The 23,545-nt window shown below is 36.4% G+C and overlaps 1 protein-coding gene across 5 annotated transcripts in view; it reads left to right on the top strand.

Moving 5' to 3' along the window:
• Positions 1 to 23,545, top strand: part of LOC150097972 (transmembrane protein 33-like) — a 229,437-nt gene that overhangs the window by 72,674 nt on the left and 133,218 nt on the right. For all 5 annotated transcript variants that reach the window (XM_090406442.1, XM_090406441.1, XM_090406444.1 and 2 more), the window contains one exon: positions 4,080 to 4,177. In XM_090406442.1, the coding sequence (XP_090262568.1) occupies positions 4,080 to 4,177 (98 nt within the window). The remainder of the gene's footprint in view (positions 1 to 4,079; positions 4,178 to 23,545) is intronic.

The raw sequence follows: 23,545 nt of genomic DNA, 5'->3' as shown, positions 1-23,545 counted from the left end.
CCTTTATCACACACGCACACAGCTCATCATACCCTGTCTTAAACACACTCAAACTCCTTGCAGACGCCACACTCTCAGGCAAGGCATTCCAATCATTTACAACTCTGCACGAAAAAAATCTGCCTCTCACTCCCCTACTCACACTCTCCTTATACAGTTTCCAGGGATGACCTCTGGTTCTCTCTTGATCTCCCACTATTTTCTGTAGAACTACTCCAACATTGATCCTATAACAATCCCTTACCAACTTGTAGGTCTCTATCATATCTCCCCTCTTCCTCCTGTCCGCTAGACTCTGCAAATTACATCTCAATCTTTCCTCATACTCAACATTCCAGAGGTAAGAAACTACCTTAGTCAGTCACCTTTGGACCCTTTCCAACATCTCTTCATCCTTCTGAAATCTGGGCACAATAGTCCATGTGTGGCCTAATGAAAGCCTTACACAATGGAACAAGAATCTCCCTACTTCCACAAGTTAGTGTCCTCTGCATCATTCCCAGAAGCCTTTGTGTTGTCTTCATAATTTTGGCTATGTGTCCCCTAAATTTTAGATCCTTATCCACTATTACCCCTAGATTTCTTATTTCCTCCACCTCCAACAATATATCCTCACCAAGCATAAATTCTGCATCCCATCTTTTTTTTCCAAATTTTAAAACTTAACATTTTGCAACATTGAACTCACATCCCCATTTCCGTGCCCAATCACTCAATTTGTTCAAGTCTTATTGTAAGACCACTACATCTTTGCTACTCTTCATGGCTCATCCCAACTTTGCATCATCTGCAAACAACTGAATATCTCCATCCAAATCTTCACCAATATCATTAATATACAAGTTAAACAGTAATGGCCCCAAAACAGACCCCTGAGGCACTCCACTAGTGACTTTCCCTTTCCTTGCTATTGCACCCCCATACACAACTTGTTGATACCTATCAGATAGCCAGTCTCCAATCCAATGCACTAATCTAATATCCAACCCCATCTGCTCTAGTTTGACTGTCAACTTATCATGAGGTACTCTATCAAAAGCTTTTGCGAAATCCAAGTATATTACTGTGTATCCTTCTCCTCTGTCCAAGGAAGCAGTCACTTTATTGTAATAAGTAAGTAGATTACTAAAACACGACCTCCCTTTAGCAAATCCATGCTGTCCATGAAAGATAATACCATTGTAGTTAACCCAACTCTAGATCCTAGTTCTCACAAGCTTCTCCAACAACTTAACCACAACACCTGACACACAGATAGGCCTATATTTTGATGCTTGAGTTCGATCACCTCCTTTATGAAGTGGCACAATCTTGTTCTCCTTCTACTCCTTAAGAACTTGACTGAGTGCAAGACTCATATTAAAAAAATATGTCAAGGCAGGTGTCAACTCCCTGACACATTCCTTCAGTATACTTGGTGATATATTATCAATTCCCACAGCCTTATTAACATCTAGTTTACTCAACTCCCCATACACCTCTTGCTCACTGACAGTCAGTCTCTCTTCCCCATCATCAACTGCTCTCAATCTCTCCATGAAGTCACATTCACAAGATTGAAAGACCTTTATGAACTGCTCATTAAGTATCTCCACCACACTTTCCTCAACAGCTGTCTTTATACCATTTTCTCCAATCAATGTCATCCTTCCATAATCATTCTTTCTTTTGCTGGCTACATATTGAAAGAACTCCTTAGGATTCTTTTTGGCTTCATTAGCTAACTGCAGTTCATATCTCTCTCTTTAGCTACCCTCACCAACCAAGTCACCCTCCTTGCCTGGTCTTTGTAGACCTCACGGAATTGGTTATGTCCACTTCTCTTATGTTGCCTCCACAATGCCCTTTTTCTCTGTATCGCATGCTTAATCTCTTTATTCATCCAGCTCACACCTACCTTATTTAACCTTCTCATCCTTTTAATACATTTAGACATTGCATCTACTAGTCAGTTTTTGAAAATTCTCCAAGCTGCATTGATCTCTTTTCCAGATAACTCCTCAGCTACACCCGCAAGCTGTCTCCTGAGCTCTTCATAATCATCCCCCCCCCCTTGTAGTTCCACATATACTCTTTCTCACAGAGGTCCTCACACTGCTGGCAACCACCCAGGTAATCACCTCATGGTTACTCTCACCAATTGGTGGATGATTTGACATCTCATTTGTGATTATATCCTCTGATGAGATGACCAAATCCAAGACCCTCAATCCTCGTGTTCCCTCTGTTACATACTGTCTGAGGTAGTTATCCCTCAAAAACTCAAGAAACTCATTTTCTTTACTTCCAGTTGCTATCTCATCATTCCAGTCTATATTGCCATAATTAAAATCGTCCATAATGATCACTCTTTTCTTATTTGCTAGGCTAATTTGATTATGCATTTCATTATCACCACCATCCATATTACCTGGTCTATAACAACATCCCACCAAGTATTTGATTCCATTCACCTCTATCTCATACTATACTGCCTCAAAACCACTGGCACTATTTCCCTCTTGCATCTTTACTTTGTATGGACATAACTCTTTCTCTATCATCAATAGTACTACCCCTCCCTTTTTACCGCTTCTATCCTCACAAAACACATCATACCCTTCCATCTCTATTCCTGTTAGGATGTCATCCTCTTCCAACCATGTATCACTTATTCCGACAATCTTTGGGTGAACAGATGCAACTAGCACAACCATTTCATCTGCCTTGTTTCTTATACTTCTAGCATTTGCATACAAACACAACAGCTCATTTCTGGATCTACAGCTAGTTCCACTGATACCACTCACTCGATGTGATCTCTCCATGCTCGACTGGAGCCATTTCCCTTTCTCCTTCTTCATTTTAGAACCCCTTTCAATTCCAACTGTTTCCTCTTGATCCCAGGTCATCCCATTCCTTTCTACACATGCTCTTGCCTCCTCTTGGAGCATCCACCTTTCTCATGTTGTGTATATGATTACTGTGAAAATATGATTTTCATTTACATAGTACTTTTACAAAACCAATCTGTTGTTTAAATTGAGGGTTAGGTGTATGCCATTCGATACAAATATAGCTAATTACTTCTCTTATGTCTCCATTTTAGATTACAATGTTGCAGTTAGTTGGTCACTTTGTAATATTCTTGAGTGCTCCTATTGATTATTGATCATATTCCATTACGACAGAATTAGTGCAACACAACTAGCATTTATAATGATCAGCCTGACCCAGTAGGCATGCATTATAAGTATAGTTAAATAAAAGAAAAAAAAAACTATTTATGACATTAAACATGCCATAGATTCTGCATTGCTTAAAGAAAACTGATAATTACTGATTTTTAAACAGTCTGTAATGTATGAGAATTTTTTCCTAAAAATTTTCACTCATTGTAGATGAGCATTTTATCAAGTCCAGTGTGTGACTGTGAGTGAGTGTGTGTGTGAGAGAGAGAGAGAGAGAGAGAGAGATTCAGGTTTCCTGAATTCTTTTGTAATAAAAATAAGAAAATGTGTTTTGATTTTTTTTCATTAAAAATAACCAGTAAATATTTAATGGTCTGTTATTTGTGTTCCTATTATAATAAATGATTAAAATTCTAATCTTGGAACCTCAAAGAGAAAAACTTCATTTAAGTTCTGAAACCTGTAGCAGACTGGTCCTGGCTATTATTATACCAAAGACTCATCGAGGGATGGCACTCACTCTACAACTCTCGGTCTCCACCACCACCACTAGTATTTTCACAGACAATCACAAACGTCGATTGCAGGATTCGAACCCTGCAGCCTTTTGGTTGGAGAGTTGATGTTCAGAGATACGTTTATTTATAGATCTTCCTGTTTGTCCATAGTAAGACAAGTTACACAAACATTAAAAAGAAACTATTTTTAGTTTCTTTTAGCCACTCGGCCAACCAAGCTGGCAATTTATTCTCTCTCTCTCTATCAAATCTATCTATCACTCTATCAAATTATTAATGATAAACATTTAGGAACTGTGATTTTTAAATATAATTTTTTTTATTATTGTTAATCATCTATTTAATATATATGTGTGTATATATTTCTTCTTATTATTTTTTATCTATTTAGCGATATATGCTAACAAGAAAAGTGGAAGTGGTGTTGTCATTTATCAGATTGATTACCCTAGTTTCTGCTGTTTCCTACTTTGTTCCAGTGGTGTTTAGGTAAGCTTTATAAATTTCGAGAGAGAGAAAGAGGTCCCTCCATTCTGAATGCAATAATACTTACTTCTTTCATCTTGACTTTCATTGTCAATGAACTATTTGAGATAAATTTATTATTGAAGGATAGAAGACATGTTTAAATATTTTTGTCAGTCTGTTAGTATCTCTCATAATGCAAAGCACATCTCCTTGCAGACATGTATAATGCTATGCATTAAGGGTACACCTTGGTCAACCTTTACCATGAGTTGCCTCAGTCCTGAAGATACTTCAGGCGCAAACTTTGTTTTCTTACATTTGGATAAGGATTGACCTAAATTTATTATAGTCTAACCAAGTGGGAAAAAAAAAAACTTCCAATATCTTTTTCTAAATCCAGAGTAATTTAATAATAAGGTGAGACACCTTTTGCAACTCGTATAGGTAAAGATGGTTTCTCCATTGCTTCCACCTTGGTATCACCATCTCTGGGTCTGGCTCCCACTGACAAGACCTCAATAAAGGCTGAAACCGGTCTGGGTAGTGTCCCTTCCCTTAAAGCATAGCATTATACATATCCACAAGATGTGCTTTGCATTATGGGAGATACTAAGACAGGAGTGATGAGAGCTTGGTCCACCTTTACCATGAGTTGCCTCAGTCCTGAAGAGACTTCAGGCGCAAACTTTATTTGCTTACACTTGGATAAAGGATTAAACTAAATGTATTATAGTGTAACCAAGTGGAAAAGAAACTTCCAGGAGAATTAAATGATTTTTCAATTGCAGAATATTTGTTTATCTTAGTATTGTAGATTGTCTTAACTACCTGCCAACTGAATGTGCTTGCTGTTTTCATGTATTTTGCACTTTAACTATAAGCTACATTTCTTTATGGCTTAGTTTAAACATCATAGAGGAGTCAATTAATTTAGTGCAACATACACTTAATCAGTATGCCTATGAACTATTAGAGGAAAGCTGCCTGTATCTTGTGATATTTCTAATAAAAAGAAATATAAATACTATCATCATGTAATAAGTTTTTTTCATCCATAATGAGTGGTCTAAAAAGTAATCAGAATTATGCTTATGTTTGATGAAGTTCCTTATGGTTCAAAGCAATTAAAATTCAGATTTCAAAATGAAAATATTCATAGATGTCATGATGTAGAAAAACCTTTAGAAGCAGAAATATAAGTGTTTTATGTTAAATGTATGCTGTATTTTTCTTTATATAATTTATGTCTATAGTAAGTCCAATATGTTTATGAATTATATTAGTATTAATAATTAAACTTGCATTCTACATGGAGATCAATTTCAGAAAATACGTACCTAGTTTGTTATGTTGCATTTGAGCCTTACAAGGTTACAGGCCAGAGTGGCATTTCTTATATGCTACCATGACTCTGATCTTATTCTTAACTTTGCTAGAATCATATAAACCATCACCAGAATTTATTTACTTTCCAGTAAATTCCTACTTTGAAACCTACTTTGCTCTGCTGTGCAAAATGTGACCTGGCCAGAATTAGTATCTCTATTAGAAGCTTATATAATGCTATCCAAAGAATTTAACTCCGGAGTTACATAATGTATAATTTTTTTCTTATACTTTCTTGCAAAGATATTGCAAGAAAGTATATTGTAAATCTAAACAATATATTATGCAAAAATCTGAATGTCTTATAAAGTAGCATAATAAATTTTCTGTTCTTCAGTCTAGAGGCAAATGGTTAGTAAAGTTTTGTTATTTTTAACTCACTCAAGATGAAATAATGTTTAATCTATGACTCATGATTTTTCTATTACTCCAGAGAAAATTTCTTATGCTGATTTCATGCTGCATACAGAAAGGAACCTACATGACCTTTCTTCTGATTCAGATAACAGATTATATTTTGAAGTGGCATATTTTACATAGTGCAAACTTACCACTGTTAAACATTCCTAGGCTGGAAATCATGATATTACTCTCTCCAAAGCAAACGATGGAAATTTGCACAGTTATCATGGATACATCTGATTATAATTGTAAGATAAGCGTTCCTCTTAGAGATCATTCTACCTAGAAACCTGTCACTAGAGATTTCACCAAATTACATATAAATGAATCAAACGAGTTGCTTAACAATTCTAATTTGTTGGATGATGACATCATAACAAGTTAGACCTTTTATGCTAGAATGCACAGGGATTCATTTTTGTAATCAGTGGTTATTTCCAGTTTCAGTCTGGTTACAAACTGTCAAAATTTTTATTTAACTTGCTCTCCAGTCAACAGGAAAGCCATCTTTATATATATATATACACACCACAATATATGACATATTTCATCTCAGAAATCAAGGACCTTCAACTTTTGCAGCTCTGATGTCATGGTGAACTTGTTTCTCAGATATGACTTTTCAACCGCTCTTTAAAAAATTTCAATCTGACATCCATAAATTATTTGATCTTCTGTGCCTCCTGGACTCTGGATACTTTTCCTTGTAAGGTAATGTTCACAAGCAGGTGGAAGGCTGTCATGGATTCCCCCCCTTGTCACCACTCTTATCCAATTATTCCATGGAACATTTGGAAGAATGACTCTTTCTACTATCATTCCTTGTCCCTCAATTTGTTTTTGTTATGTTATGCTGATGATGTGTTTGCTATTTGACTACACTCAAATAGAATTAAACTGATTTTTAGTTAAAATCAACAACATTTTCTCAAGATTAAAATCATGTTAGAAAAAAGAAAATAAGGGAGTCTTTACTTTTCTAGATTCACTCATAAAGAGGGAAGTTGATGGCTCTCAGCTTTTCTGTTTATCACTCTTCACGACAGTTTGGAGTTCTCAGACTTGCCCACAATGTGCATATCATCTGCGCTTCTGAGACTCAAAGACTAAAATTTCAATGCATTAAAAAAAAAACATGATACTTAATTGTTACTTTCCATCCAAATTAACTCACCTTGGATAATTTACCCTTCTAATTATAGCTCACTATCAGATATCAAGAGAATTTCCATTGTTTATATAAAAGGCACTCAAGAATGGATCACAAAAGTTTTTTTTTTTTAAATTGTTTTTCAGACAACTTTCAAGCCAGTAAACAAGATTTATTCTATCCTTCTTTCCACATAAGACAAACATCTTCTCTTAGCTGACCTGAGAGCCAACCAGATTCATTGTTACTGCAATCTATCTTATTTTGGCCAGACAAGTTGTACTGTAGACATCCAACGATCAGAACACACAGATTACATCTGTGTGTTCTTATCGACAATTAAGAAATGGGCTTTTAAGAAATTCATTCGAAGTTCATAAAAGTTTATGGGCATTCTTCTTCTTCGTTTCGACAATTAAGAAATGGGCTGTCGAGTTTAAACGTGGCCGTACCAGCCTTGAAGATAATCCACATGAAAGATCCAAAAAGTGTAACACCAGAAATCATTCATGAAGTGCACGATATGGTATTTGGATGACCGGCAAGTTAAAGCGCTTGAAATTGCTGAGACTATAGTCATTTCAAAAGAATGTGTAAGATATCTTTTGCATGAAGAATTGCAAATGAAAAAGCTTTGTGCAAGATCGGTGCTGCGCTTGCTCACAGCAGATCAAAAATGCACTTGTATGAAAATCTCTGAAGAGTGCTTGGAGCATTTTTACAAGAATAAAACTGATTTTGTGCATCGATTTATTACTATGGATGAGACTTGGATTCACCATTACACACCAGAATCCAAACAGCAGTCAAAACAGTGGGCAGAAGCTGGTTGTTCAGCACCAAAGAAGACAAAGCCAGTTCCATCAGCAGGAATGGTCATGGTCAGTGATTTGGGATGCTAAAGGCATTTTGTTTATTAATTATCTTTAAAAGGGTAAAACAATAACTGGGTAATATTATTCCGATCTTTTAACCAGACTAGACGAAAAAATTTGTGAGAAAAGACCCGGTTTGCAGAAGAAAAAAATCATCTTTCATCAGGACAATGCACCTGCCCACAAAGGTGTTCTGGCAATGGGAAAATTAAGGAATCTGCGCTATAAATTGTTGGAACATCCACCATATTCCCCAGATTTGGCTCCCTCTGACTTCTATCTCTTCCCAAAACTAAAACTCTTCCCTGCTGGTCAGCGTTTTTCTTTGAATCAAGAGGTGATTGCAGTTGCAGAGGGGTTTTTTGCAAATCTTACTGAGAACCACTACAGGGATGGGATAATGGCGCTGGAGCATCGCTGGAAAGAGAGATTATGTTGAAATATAAAAATAATTTTGAAATTATAAATGTGCTTTTTCATTGTTAGGCTGAGAACTTTTCAGACCAGCTTCGTATATGATAATTTTTTTTTTTACTTTGAGACTATACCATAAAAAAACTGATGAGGCTAGGAATATGGGAATGATAGTGGTTAGGGAATTGAAGTTTGGAGGACATATTGTGAAATTGAAGAAAGCAGTACAAAGGATTGAGAAAGTGTGATCCTGCTTTGCCGAGTTTCACTTGTCAGTATGCTTCTAATCCCAAATTCCTATTTGTCAGTTATACTTCTTAATGATCACAGAGGATTATCAAGAAGCAAAACTGACAAGTTAGGATAAGGAAGATATTTTTTGTCTTTGGCTCTGATGTAACCACATTTGAACTACTATGCTCAGTTTGGACACCTGGGCTTCATGGAATGATAAGTGCTCTGTGAGAATTCAGAGATGAATATTCAATTTGGTCAGGTATGTATGATGCTCATTAATAATGATAGATTTATTGGTTTCAAAGTTTGGTTAATTAGTATAGAAGAAGTGGATGTGATAGAAACATATGTTACTTAGAGGGATTTTATAAGATAGATGCGGAAGAAATTTTTAAGCACATGGCAGGAGGAGAGAAAAAATTGAGTAACATTGTGGTTAGCAAGAATGCAAGAACTAAATTTTTTGCTTTTAGAGTAGTGAATGAATTACCAGAAATTTTGTAGGTGCATTGTCAGTAAGTGTGCTTAAGGAGAAGAATTGAAAGACATTGTGTAGATCTTCCTCAATGCAGCATTCTAGAACTGTGTGGCAATGCCTTAATAATAATATGGAATGTTTTATCAAACAATTATGGCTAAATGAAACATATTCTATACTAAAGTATCAGTCTGATGGCTCTCATTATTAGTATTGTTCATAGATCTAGTAGTAAATTGGAAATCATTTGATTTTGGAGGGCAAAATTACTTCATCACGATGGTTAAACTATTTGAAAGTATAGTAAAGTGTTTAAAATAGTATAGTGTTTGTGTTAAAACACTTGAAGTTTCTGAAATTTTTTTTATGTCTTGCACCCATCTGTGGGTGGGGAGACATGTAAAAAAATATATATAAAATTATAAAAATATAAAAGATACATCAGTACTATGGGTAGGCTAGTGAGGTTTATAATTTATTATTCTTTTATTTATTTTTTGTACTGGTAATCCCTGTTTTACACAGAGGATGCGTTCCAAGAAATCTGTATAAAATGGAGGATACCATTTTTTTTTTTTTTAAATCGTGTTCTCTTGATTGTTTTCATTGCATTTGTTCTTTTTCTCATATTAAATTATCATACAAAATTGTGTTATTTGCATATTGATGGGTATTGATTTTTGATTTAAATTGCTCTTAACAATTTTTCCAACTCTCAGATGGTTTCACTCTGAGAATGGGTGATTTTCTTTGCTGTGAGAAGGAAATAACATTATCACCTGCTACTTTAATTTTATCCTTATCACTAAAGATTTTCTTGTTGTTGACTTGCTTAATTTAAATTCATGTGTGATATCAGTGGTCTTAAAACCAGTTTCAAGTTTTTGTATGATTTTTAACTTTGTATCCAAATTGATAATAGCACGCCACACTTGGATAAAGGATTAAACTAAATTTATTATAACCGCATACCTATTTTTATGTGCCATCATATACTTATTGTTGTGACTTTCTTTCTCTGGTTTTATTGACATGTTTAATAATGGTTCAAATTAAACTTATAATAAATTGTATGTGTGGAAACAATAGCATTGGAAGTGTATTAAACTGATGTTTACATACCTCTGTTCTTAAAGTTTGCTTTCCAAATCAACAATGAATTTTGAACTTGCAGATATTAGATGAGCTGCTGTGCACACGGTACATGCTCCCAAGTGTGTAGCAACCTATAGACATTGGCATAACATATGTGTGTATACCAGTGGCAGAAAAAAAAACATGTAAAAGCAAATCTGTGTAAATCGGGGATGACTTCTATTTACAAGCTACTTCAGGCCTATGAAAAATAAAATGGTGGTTTCATACCAGACGATGAAATTCATCTCCACATAAAGACACTTACAAACATTCATGTTCACAGTAGGATCTGAACCTGTTGGTTGAAGACTGGGTATGTTAACTACTCAGTCACCAGGTCTACAAAAGTGATGACAAATGGAATTTTTTCATCCTGATATTACACTGCTTTGTTTTCAAGTGATCAAATTTTCTAAGATCTTTTTGTGTGGTTAGATGGAAAGTGATCTCTCGTTACCAAGTTCAAATTCTTCTATGAATGCAAGGGATCATTAAGCAGGTTAGGAGCTAAGTTAACTAGTTTCACATGGAAGCAGGAGGGAAAAATCCCTTCTGTTTTCATGTAATTGGACTTCATTAAAATTAGGTCCAATCACACAATAATGGGCCTATGAACACATTAAAATGAGTATCCATAGGCTCACTCATGATGACAATGTGGAAAGACTGGTTTCAATCCCATCTGGGATGTAAAAAAACTTTATAAGAGCTTTTCAATTAGCCAGTATCATACCCAGGCATAAGTGTTTTTCCTCCCAGAAACTTAGGTTTTTGGGAGGAAACATAGGATTAATCAAGCTCCTATGAAGACAAGTTCTTTGTCCATGACATACCGTGCTATTGAGCCAAACATGTGAGGAAGAGAAAATTATTATTATTAACATCTGACTTCCATGGAGTCAAAGGACTCATCACGGCAGGTCTATACACTCTGAATACAAAAAGATCATTGAACCATGCCTTAAACCCATTCACAGTTTTCACACACACACTTTCAGGCAATGCATTTCACTCACCAATTGGGAACCTACTTCTCACTCCCATTCTCACACTCTGGAAGCTGTATAAGTACATCTTCCAGGGATTGTCCCTAGTTTTACCCATGTCTCCTCTACTCTCTGAAAATCTTCTCCACATTAATCTGAGACATTAATATGTCTCAATCACATCCCCTTTTCTTCTTCTATTCACAAGATTCTGCAAGATCCATTCCCTCAATATCCTCATATCTGACATTCCATCGATCTAACACTGACTTAGTAAATCTTCTCTGGACCCTCCCCAATATATTCCCTTGAGAACCAGGCAACCAAATCTGCTCACAATAGTATGTGGCCTGATCAAAGCCTTATACAAGGGAACCATAAGTTTTTGCTTCTGCATGTCAGTGTCCTCCTCATTATTGCTGTAATCCGTTGCAATGTAACCCTTAAACTTCAAGTCTCTGTCCACTATTACTCCCAGATCTCTCATCTCTTCCACATCCTTCAGAATTTCTCCATTGATTGTATACTCTACATCCCTCAATACCTATCAACCTTGCCTGCCAAATTTCAAGACCTTGCACTTTGCAATATTAAACTAATTGTTCCACTCACACAGTCTATTGAGATCCTCCTTCAAAGCCACAACATCTGCTCTACTTCTCCTAGTTCTTTCCAACTTTGCATCATAAGACGATGCGAAATTAAATGAACTAGCATTCTGATCACAATCAATTTTATAAAGATAAAAAAAGACTCTGCTTACTTGCTTAGAACACAGTAATTGAATTAGAAATAAATATTTAATAATTAGAATATAATAATTAAATACAATAACACTCCTTAAGTACAAGAGCAGAGTTAGTTTTTCTTGCACTGCTTATATATCACTTAATGAGAAAAGAAAAGACTGTACTTATTTTGAGCTTTATATTTTGCAGAACTAACTAACTAATGAATTTATTAGAAAGGAAAACTTTCAACTTATTCATAAATTTATCTCACATACTAATTATCCTATAAATAAGGAAAAAAACAGACCAAAAAAAAGTTTATATTTTGTTCTTATTAGTGAAGTGTATTGCATATTTGAAGGCTTAATTGTGGGTAGGGAGAATGAGTTTAGGGATAAAATAACCAGTTCCTATAAATAGGAATTTATAGGAATATAAAGATATTCCTATCAATAGTAAAATGAAATTATCAAAAATAGCTGATCATTTTCTTTCCAATTAACTTACAAATACAGTAGACCTACATTTTATGACTCTTGCTTTATGAGCCTCACTTTTATTATGGTAAAATTTTTCTGTCATGAATATATGAAATGTTTGACCACAGAACCAGGTGATTGGGATGTATATTCTATCTGAGGTTGCTGACCGACTGAAATCACAGCCATAACCCAGAATAAAACATTTTAATTAGCATGCATGATTTCTACTGAATCAACATGGTTTGGATTTTGTTTAGATTGAGTTTTAAGTTATAAAATATTGCATTCATATTTGTGTTTTAAAAACTATCACTGTGAATTGTTGTGCCCGAATCTCCTCACAGATGCAGAGTGAGAAGCCTGTAGTTAAAGGGAAGTGTTATTTGCTTTACTTATCATTTAATGTCAGTTTAAACTTATTTATGGTGCCGTGCATATTTATGCCCTCAAAAATGTCTGGAAAGAGAAAAGGTGAATTTGAGAATACAGAATCCTCAAAGATGTGGTAAAGCATGAACATTAGAAGCATGAATATTTTAGCCTTCAGGAATCTGGAATGAAATTGAAGGAACTTCTCCAGGCATATTTTTCTATCCTGCTATAAGCACCATCTTAAAGAATATACAAAAAGTTTATATGTTATATTCTATATATTCTATTCTGTTATTATATTATACGATAGAGTTCAACTGTATTCCAGAAACTTAACTCCAATTCATGATGCTGAGCCTGTAGGAAATTAAGGTTCAATTTACAATGGATTTCCAGGAACCAATTTGGTTATGAACATGGAATCTACTGTAATATGTTAGAGTAAATAAGCTACTAGCATGATGTAGTGAAAATAATAATAAAACAAACTCCAATATATTAAATATCAAATATCCAATATTCATTTAAGCAATAATTAAGAACTGTATATATGTTTAGGTACTTAGCAAGACTAACCTATCTGCTGTTGTATGTATGTGTGTGTACACACATATTCATGTATGTATGTATGCATGTATATACATGTGAAGGTATGTGTATATATACACACATACATATATATTATATAAGTGCTTCCCTAGTACAGTTGGAAGATTCTTGTCACGATGAGAGAATATCTACTTTAACTTTTTTCTCTTAAAAGTGAGTTAGCCTCTCATACAGAAGTAGCAGGTTTCCTTCCCAAAACTTTGGTTTTTCACCATGCATACAGACAAATCTGCTAGATAACATATGCAAATTAACAGACAAAAAGGCTAGTAGTAAGAGGGTAGATGGTGTAGTATGTAGATGCTGGATTATCTAGTGCATTCAGTTGGCTGATTATATAGTGTGAGATTAGTGGATTAAGTGGTATAGACATCGGGTTATATGGCATGGAGTGCTCTGCATGATGAGTCTTAGGAATCCAAGAAGACATCATGTAATAATATATATTTATTGCTGAAAAAGTTAGTCTTAAAATGAATAAAATAAAAGCCCTTAAATTAAACAGCAAAGTTTTTTTTGCAAGAGAAGAAGAAAGATTGTGTTTTGATGACATTGAACGTGAACAGATTCTCCTTGCCCTATTGAAGACAGTATGAATCAGTGTTTCAAGCACTGGTTGTAGATGATCTTGATGCGTGGAATATCTGTGTACTGTGTGGTTTGTCAAATAATTAGGATGAATGGCGAGTGCTAATGTCTGCAAAGCTGCAGATTGGATTGGTGATTTAGAGTAGGTCATTTATGTACATGAGAATGAGGGTTGATGATAGAACAGAACCCTGAGGTACTCCTGATTGGTGGTGAAGCTCGAAGAGAAGAAGCCACTGAGGCTTCCTCTCTTCGAGTCCTGAAGATACTTTCAGGTGCAAACTTTATTTGCTCACACTTGGATAAAGGATTAAACTAAACTTATTATAGTCTAACCAAGTGAAAAAATAAACTTTCAACAGTCATTGCGAAGAGCAAGTATGTATCCCAGATTTTGAATCTGAATGGCCAAGTAATAACATTATATAAGAATAACTGTGGGCAATAGGGATGTTAAAAGGCATGTACATGAATACTATGATGTATCAGAAATAAAGGAGTTTTTGGCATTGGTCAGCTCAACTTGCCAAAAATTATTGGCATCAGCTAGACCTGGTTGTCAGAGAATGATATAGTTATAGGGAAAGAATATAATGCATATTGTATTTTCAGAGTGATAGAGGAAATAAGGTGGGAGGAGGGGTGTTATTAATGATAGCTGAAGAACTTCAACCAGCAGAAATAGAGGTTAAGGATGATTGTAGATCTGAGGGAATGGTTCATTTGAGGCTGTCTGCTGTGAGATAGAGACCAATAGGACAGAATATATTGTTAGTTGCTACTATAGCCCTGGTCCAGCAGAAGATCTGGATGACATGCATTGGCAGAATAGTGCAGAGTGTAGTTGGGAGACTTCAACTATGGGAATATAGATTGGAAGGAGGAAAGGTCACATGGCAAAAATGGAAATTGAATTTATACATTTACTAAGGGATAATTATCTGAAACAGCACATGATGGAGGGGACTAGGAGTTTGAGAGTCTTGGATCTGGTAATAGCATCAGAAGAGCTATCTATAACTACAGTAGTAACCCTTCCTTTGATCAGGGAAAATGACAATGCAGTCTTGTCCTGTGAGGAGGTTGCTCGACATATGGAATTTTCATTCAAGAAAGGGTTTATATGGAAATACAAAGCTGATGATTATTACAAACTTAGAAGGCAACTCTGGAGCAGTGTCATCTCATAAGAAGCTACATGGAATGAATGTCATTAGTGCATGGGAAGTGCTCAGGGATTGTTTGAATGAGGCAGTATCAGACTGCATATCCAGGATCAGGAGGATAAACTGAGTAGGGATTAAGTGGATGAGTAGCAATATAAAGAAGGAGCTACAAAAAAAAAAAAAAGCATTGTGGAAGGAATATAAACAAAAAGTGATGGGTTCTCATGAGTAATATAAATCACAAGGGTGATAAGAAGGGTAATAAGTATGGTAAGGAAGGTTAAATCAAGATTTTGAGAGAAAAGTAGCTAAGCAGACCAAAGTAAATTCAAAAGTGTGTTTTCGCTACGTAGCAAATATGAGAAAGAATGATTATGGAAATATAATTTTACTTAGTGCTGATGGTAGAAAAGTGATAGAAGTGAAGAAATAGTTGTGTTACTAAGTGATCAGTTTGCAAGGGTACTGATGTGAGAATTGAATAGATAAACTGGAGGGCACTCAGTATATTGGAAAAACATCAATGTGAATACAGCAATGGGCCTGGACGGAATGTCTATTTGTGTGCTATGAGAATGTTCAAGTGAATTGGCAGTGCCTCTGAAGAAGTTGTTTAATCTGAGTCTCAGCTCTAGCAAGGTTTCAAAGGATTGGAAAGCGGTAACATAGTTCAATTACATAAAGGTAGCTCCAAGACAGCTGTAACAAATTACAGACCAGTTACTATCTCTGGAGTGGTGGTTGAAGTATTGGAAAAACAAATTCAGTTCAGAAACAGGTGGAAAAATGGGGAATCATGGCATTATAAAAGGGAGGTCCTGGCTCAGTAATTTCTTCATATTTTATAATAAGGTAACAGCAGACTTGGATGAAGGAAATGGCTACACTATGATACTGCTGTACTTTGCAGACACATTTGACAGAATACCAGATGGAAAATTATTACTTAAGTTGGAGCAGTGAGAATGGATATGAGGTTGGTGACATGGATGGGAAGAGGGTGGCTAATAGACATCAGACGGTGGTGTATGGTAAAGTGGAATGAAGGGGAATGAGGCTGACTGGTGACCACCTAGTCCTCTGTACTAGGACTACTATTCTTTAATTTGCACAATAATTATATAGCAGAAGATTTGAGTGTGGTGGGGTCCTAATATGGGGGGCTTCCACCGGTCACCCTCATTCCTCTTCATTCGGTCGCCCTCTACTGGGGGAGAGCAACAGTTGATAATGGTGGTATAGATATCTTGCAGGATGATTTAAATAAATTGGCAGTTTCTTCAAGGACAGTAGTTGTCAATTTAGTGTTGCAAAATGTACGGTAATGCATTTTGGGATGAAAGGGTGGTGTACTTGATATCTTATTGTTGGTACTAGATTACTGGAAATTGATGAGGCTGGAGATCTGGAGGTAGTGGGTAGAGATTTGAAATTTAGAGGACGAGTTGACAAAATTGCACAGAGTATGAGTATAATTTGGATGTTGAAGAACACATTGAGAAGTAAAGATAGGGAGGTTATGATTATTATTCTAAGACCCCATGGAGTTAAAGACTAATCTAGGAGGTCCTTTGTCATACACAGAGCTCATACCATGCCTTAAACACATTCCAATTCTCTGCAGACACACACACTCTCAGGTAGTGCATTCTATGCAAAAAACCTGCTTCTCACATTCCACTTATATAGCTTCCAGAGATGATGTCTTGTTCTCCCCTCCATCTCCCACCATTTTATGAAAAATCTCTTCAGTGTTAATCCTATAACAACCTCTCACCAACTTGTATATCATATCACCCTCTTTCTCTTATCCACTAGATTATAAATTGAATCTTCATATTCAACATTTCAGTCAGTAATAACTACCTTAGTCAGTACCCTCTGAGGGACTTCTCAATTAACACATTGAGAAGTAAAGATTATTCTAAAAAAGTATTATTCTAAGAACTCATGGAGTGTTCTTGATAGTTGTTCATGACATGATATTGAGGTGGTTAAGGAGTGTTTGCAGGAGGCAATGGCTGACTGTGAGTCCGAATAGTAAATCAAGTAGGGGTTAAATGGATGAATAACACCATTAAGCTTGAGCTGCCAAAAAAAGAAACAACTGTGGAGGGAATTTAAGGAGAAAGGTGACCTGCAGGCACATGAACGGTATAAAGTGCAGGCCAGAAGGGTAACGAGTGTGGTAAGAAAAGCAAAAAAAGATTACGAAAGAACATTGGCCATGCAGGCTAAAGAGAATCCCAAACAGTTTTTTCAATATGTTGCAAGTAAAAGAAAAAATGTATATGGTAGAATGATTTTAAAGAATGCTGATGGTAGGAAGGTAACCAAATCAGTTGATATAGTGGAATTACTGAGCGAGCACTTTGCAAGAGTATATCATCCAGGTGGTGACTCTGCAGGAATGAAGGAACCAACAGCTTATACGGGAATAGTGGTGAATGAAGTGGAGCTGAATAGTCTATTACAAAACCTCAATGTCAATACATCTGTGGGATTGGATGGTATACCAGCTCGTGTCGTACGAGAAGCGGCTAAAGAATTATCAGTGCCCATGACCATTTTGTTTAATTTGAGTCTCGAGTCTGGGTTAGTCCCGAGGGGGTAGAAAGAGGGGGATAATAGTTCCACTGCATAAAGGAGGTTCCAAAACTGCTGTTGTAAATTACCAACCAATCAGCATATCAGGAATCATTGTCAAGGTCTTGGAGAAAATAGTCAAGTGGCGAATACAGGAATGGATAGATGAAAATGGGATATTGTATGGTGGACAGCATGGTTTTCTGAAAGGTAGATCATGCCTCAGTAACTTGCTCCCGTTTTATAACACTGTGACGGCTGAACTGGGTAATGGGTTTACAGCAGTGATTTTCAACCTTTTCCATAATGCGGCACACCTAGACTAATTATTAAAATTCTACGGCGGTATTCTATGGTGGTTTACCGTGATCCTACTAGACCTTGCTAAGACCTTTGACAGGATACCACATGGAATTCTAATCAGTAAACTGCAGCATATGGGGATGGATAGGAGGGTGAGTAATGGAGAGATATTAGAGAGTGGTTTATTCAGAAGTAGAGTCCAAAAGACGGCCTGTGATTAGTGGTGTTCCGCCGGGTTCTGATCTTGGACCACTACTGTTTAATTTGTTCATTAACGAAATAGGAGAGGATCTGAGAGGAACTGTTCATTTGGTTGCTGATGATGCAAAGTTGGGTAGTGCAATAGTGAATGCACAGGATGTCAAAATTTTGCAGGATGATTTGGATAGTTTGGAGGACTGGGCTAAGGAGAATGGATGTCAATTTAATGTGGAAAAATGTAAGATTATACATTTTGGGGTGAAAAGATTAGCAACAGTATACCACATTGGTAGAACTGTACTCCAGGAGATTGACGAGGCCAGAGATTTGGGAGTGTTGGTGGATAGGGAATTGAAGTTTAGGGGGTACATTGCAAAAATGGCTAAATCAGCTCATCAAATCGCTTGGTTGCTGAAAAATATTTTGATGAGCAGAGACAAACAGGTTATTGTTCCTCTTCTCGAGCCTTGATAAGACCCCACCTAGACTACTGTGCCCAAATTTGTATTCCAGGGTTTCTTCTTGGGTTATTAAGGGTCAAAGCTGTATAACTGAGAGGAGACCTCCACATTGCCTTTAAAGGAATATGGAGAACCGACCAGGGCTTCTGACCTAATGTCCAATTCTCACCTTCTCATGGTGCACCATTTTTGGTATCTACTTGGATATTGAACGAACGAGGATGGGCTGGCAATTTGGGATTTAGCCGACCAAATTGTATTCTTATTGGTTAAACCAAAATAAAAAATGATGGTACAACATGACGAAATTTCATGCCGGCTGGGGTGTTGCCCCGTTAAACAAGACCCCCGTTGATTTTGCCAGGGAACCAGGGCGAACAGCGAAAAGTCAGCTACCTGAACAAATCTGAAAGTACATGCCAACTCAACATCACCAGAGTTAAAATCGGTACTATCAACGTAAGAAGCCTGAATTGCAAAGAAATGGAGCTAGCTGAGGAATTAGATAAGTACCAGATCAACATAATAGGGGTGACTGAAACAAAAAAGACAAAACTGGTGAGATCTTTCTGAGTAATAAATACAAAATGTTATATTCAGGCAATGACAATCAAGGAAAAGAAGGAGTAGCCATAGTATTCAACACAAAATACGAGGCTAAACTTCTTGAATGGCAGTCAGTCTCAAGTAGAGTAATGTGGGCAAATATGAGAATGGGGAACTGGACAATGAGACTTATTTGTGCCTATGGACCCACAGAAGGTTCTACTAAGGTAGAAGTGGAGGAATTTTTTGAGTCTTTAGAGAAAGCAACTGACACAATGAAAAAAGAAAAGTTGGTTCTTGTTGGGGATCTAAATAGCAGAGTAGGAAATGATTGTGAGACATACAAAAATATTTTGGGAAAATTTGGAGAAAAGAGCAAAGCTAATAATAATGGCAAATACCGTTGGATTTCTGCTCAAGACATGGACTGGTTATTACTAACACCATGTTCCAACATAAAAATGTGCACAAATTCACATGGAGAGGAGAGGCAAGGAATAAGAAAAGTCTCATTGATTATGTTATTGTTAATAGTGATGTTTTCTCCCTGGGGTAGGACACCAGTGTGTACAGAGGATTTGAAATTGGAAGTGATCACTATTTAGTCTTGAGCAGGATAAAATTGAATTTCATATTGAAAAGAATAACATGTAAGAAAGTTTTAAAGCAAATAAAAGTTGAGCAGCTCTCAGATGTGAACTGTAGACTAAAATACACAAAGATTATTGAAGCAAAAATGAAAGAGTTTGAGAACAGGAATCAAACCTTGGAGATTCAGTGGCAAACTCTGAAGAAAACATTGATCGATTCTGCCAGAGAGGCATGTGGTGAGGTTGTCTGCAACGATAAATAAATCAGAACTTCCTGGTGGACACAGGAAGTTAAAGAGGCAGTGAAGTAAAAGAAGAAAGCATATCAAAAGTTCCTGGCAAATAAGTCAGCTTGTGCTCTTAGAGAATACAGAGACAAATGCAAGAATGCTAAACACTGTGTAAAACTAGCTAAACAAAAGTCATGGGAGGACTTTAGCAAGAATATAGAAAATAAATATCAAGAAGGTGGCAACATATTCTGGAGGTTGTTGAAGAAGCTTAGGAATGGAGGAAAGACTGCTGTAAAAATAGTTAGAGATGATAAAGGTGACATGAAAACGGGAGAAAAAAAATCCTTGAAGTATGGAGTAATTACTTTGAAAAACTGCTAAATGAAACAAGCAGTGATGACAGCACAGTGGTAAAAAACACTGAGCAGGCATGCAGTCAAGAATACATATCCATACTTGAAGTAGAAAAAGCCATCAAAGGCTTGAAATGTGGAAAGGCAGCAGGAGTAGATGATATTCGACCAGAAATGGTGAAGTATGGTGGTATAAGAGTCTTACAGTGGCTACACTGCGTAGTTCAGAAAGCCTGGACAGAGGGACGAATTCCCAATGATTGGAGTAGAGCTCTAATAATACCCATATATAAAAAGGGAAATAAAACTGAATGTGAGAATTACAGAGGTATTTCCCTACTGAGTGTTCCTGGTAAGATCTATGCCAGTATACTTGAGAAACGGTTGAGAAGAATTATGGAAGAAAAGCTTGGTGAAGAACAAGCTGGATTCAGGCCAAATAGAGGCTGTCAGATCTTCACTTTATGACAAATAGTCAAGAAAGCATGGGAATATAACAGAGATCTGTATTTAAGTTTTGTCGATTTGGAAAAGGCATATGACAAGGTGCCAAGAGAGAAGCTATTCAATACGCTACAGTTATATGGTGTTAATGGGGCATTATATCAAGTAATACTTAGTCTTTATTTGAGTTGTAAGTCAGCAGTTAGAATTGAAGGAAGTACAGGAAGATGGTTTAATGTTAAATCTGGTATGAGACAGGGATGTGCAATATCCCCTCTGTTATTCATTATCTATATGGATCGCGTTATGAAGGAAAGTGGTATTAAACATGATATCAGAATTGAAGATGTTAATGTCAGCTCTTTGCTTTATGCGGATGATGTTATACTTCTAAATAAATCTGCTACAAGTCTGCAATATTCTCTGACTAAAGTGAATAGCTGTTGTAATAGATATGGTATGAAGGTCAGCAATAAAAAGACAAAGACAATGAAAATAGGCAGAATCATTGAAAATGTCAACTGTGTTGTGAGTGGAGAACCTGTGGAACAAGTAAAACGTTTCAGCTACTTAGGCACGATTTTTACTGAAGATGGTAAATTAAATATAGAAATAGACAACAGAATCAGCAAAGCTGGTATGGTGGGAAGTCAAGTGAATAATTTCATATGGAATAAGGGAGAAATTAGTCGGAACACCAAATTAGCTGTATACAAGACGGTGTTCAAACCAGTTTTAACTTATGGATCTGAGAGCTGGGTCTGAAGTAAAACACTTGACCAAAGACTAGAGACGTCAGATATGAGAGTCCTGAGAAAGATTATAGGCGTGAACAGATGGCATCAATGGCAATATCATATTAAAAGCGAGGATATTAGGAAAGAACTTGACATTGTCAACATCCAGGATTGTGTTAGCAGAGCTAATCTCAGGTGGTATGGTCACTTAAACAGAATGGGCGAAGAAAGATTAGCAAAACAAGTGTTCTCTGCCAGGTTGGCAGGAAAACGACCCAGACGAAGACCAAGATATAGGTGGATTGATACGGTACAAAGTGCCTTAGACGATAGAAATATAAGATCTGATTATGTTGGAGTCTTTACAAGTAACATGCTGATTTGGAGGAAAATTATAGATAGGAAGTTAGTAATGATGTAATTTTTTTTCATGTAGTACTATCATATCCTGTACATCCCTTGAGGGTACATGGGAGGAATTTGATGATGATGGGTTTCTTCTTGATGGGGAGGAGGGAGTGGATCCAGAGGTGAGTGACCAAGATGATAGCAGGTCTATGGAATGAACCTTATGAGAACAGTTTGAAGATTTGTGGGTTGCAGAAATTGGTTGATAGGTGGAAAAGGAGTGATATGATTGAGACATTCAAATTACTGAAGGGTTTCTATAAGATTAATTCAGATGATATTTTTGAGAATAGGACTGGTGGTGGGAGAACTAGAGGCCATTCATTGAAGCTGGGCAAGAGTGTGGTTAGCAAGGGTGTTCGAGGTAGGTTTTTTACTTGGAGAGTGGTGAATGAGTGGAATAAGCTGCCAGAGTCTGTTGTGGGTGCCATGATTGTAAATGAGTTCAAGGCGAAGTATGATAGATACTGTGTGAATGTCGAATATTGGGATGGACATGATGTTTAGGGCCTCCCTCGATGAGTCTAAGGACTCCTTGGAGTTGCCCGTACTAATAATAATAAATAATAAATGGAGTCAAAGACTCATCTAGGAGGTGCTTTGTCATACACAGTGCTCATACCATGCCTTAAACACATTCCAATTCTCTGCACACACACTCTCAGGCAGTGTATTCCATGCAAAAAACCTGCATCTTACGTTCCACTTTTACAGCTTCCAGGGATGATGTCTTGTTCTTCTCCCCACCATTTTATGAAAAATCTCTTCAACATTAATCCTATAACAATCCCTTATACTACTGTGTATCCATCTCCCTCATATACACCAACTTGTATGTGTATTGTTGGTTCATCCCTTCTTCTATTTTATGTGTATCTTGCATCTTTCGTTTGTTATATCGGGACAACTTATTCAATTTTAGCCTTTATTATTACAGTCGCAAATATGAAATTCTATCACATATGTCTTCACGTGAAGTGGGTTGCGTCATTGTTAAGCGATCTACATTAATAATAAACTAAGCCTTATGTCTTGCTTCTCTTTTGCTCCTTCTTATGTAATTTAACCTTTAAGGGCCACCAGAAGTTTACCCGTTCCCTGAATTCTATAAATTATCCTGATCGCTCAGGCAAATTTATTTTTTTTACTGCGCCAGCCTGAGCCTTAAAGTTAGAGATAGACACTGCCTTTAGGTTAATTATAGAATATCAGGTGCTACTAACAATATAAATCTAATTCCTAGAAACTTGGGCTCTCTGGCATAATTTTTACTCTTATTTGCAGTCATGCCCTTACTTTCAATTGGGGTATTCCTGCACACACACACACACACACACACACACACACACACATGTTCTTAGGTTCAATGTTTTATGAAGAGTCAGGGTCAGTCATCATGATCAGAAACACATATAATTAAAGAATCAAACAATTTATTAAATTCAATTAGTAATGCCATACAAGTTAAATTGATCAACAAATCTAATGTTAAACCTCTACCTTTCATTCACACT

Source organism: Typopeltis vanoorti, chromosome 16 (genome assembly GCF_054136105.1).
Source record: "Typopeltis vanoorti isolate ZY-2024b chromosome 16, IOZ_Tvanoo_1.0, whole genome shotgun sequence".
In the NCBI taxonomy this organism is placed as follows: Eukaryota; Metazoa; Arthropoda; class Arachnida; order Uropygi; family Thelyphonidae; genus Typopeltis; species Typopeltis vanoorti.
This window is presented reverse-complemented; position numbering and strand designations above follow the sequence as displayed.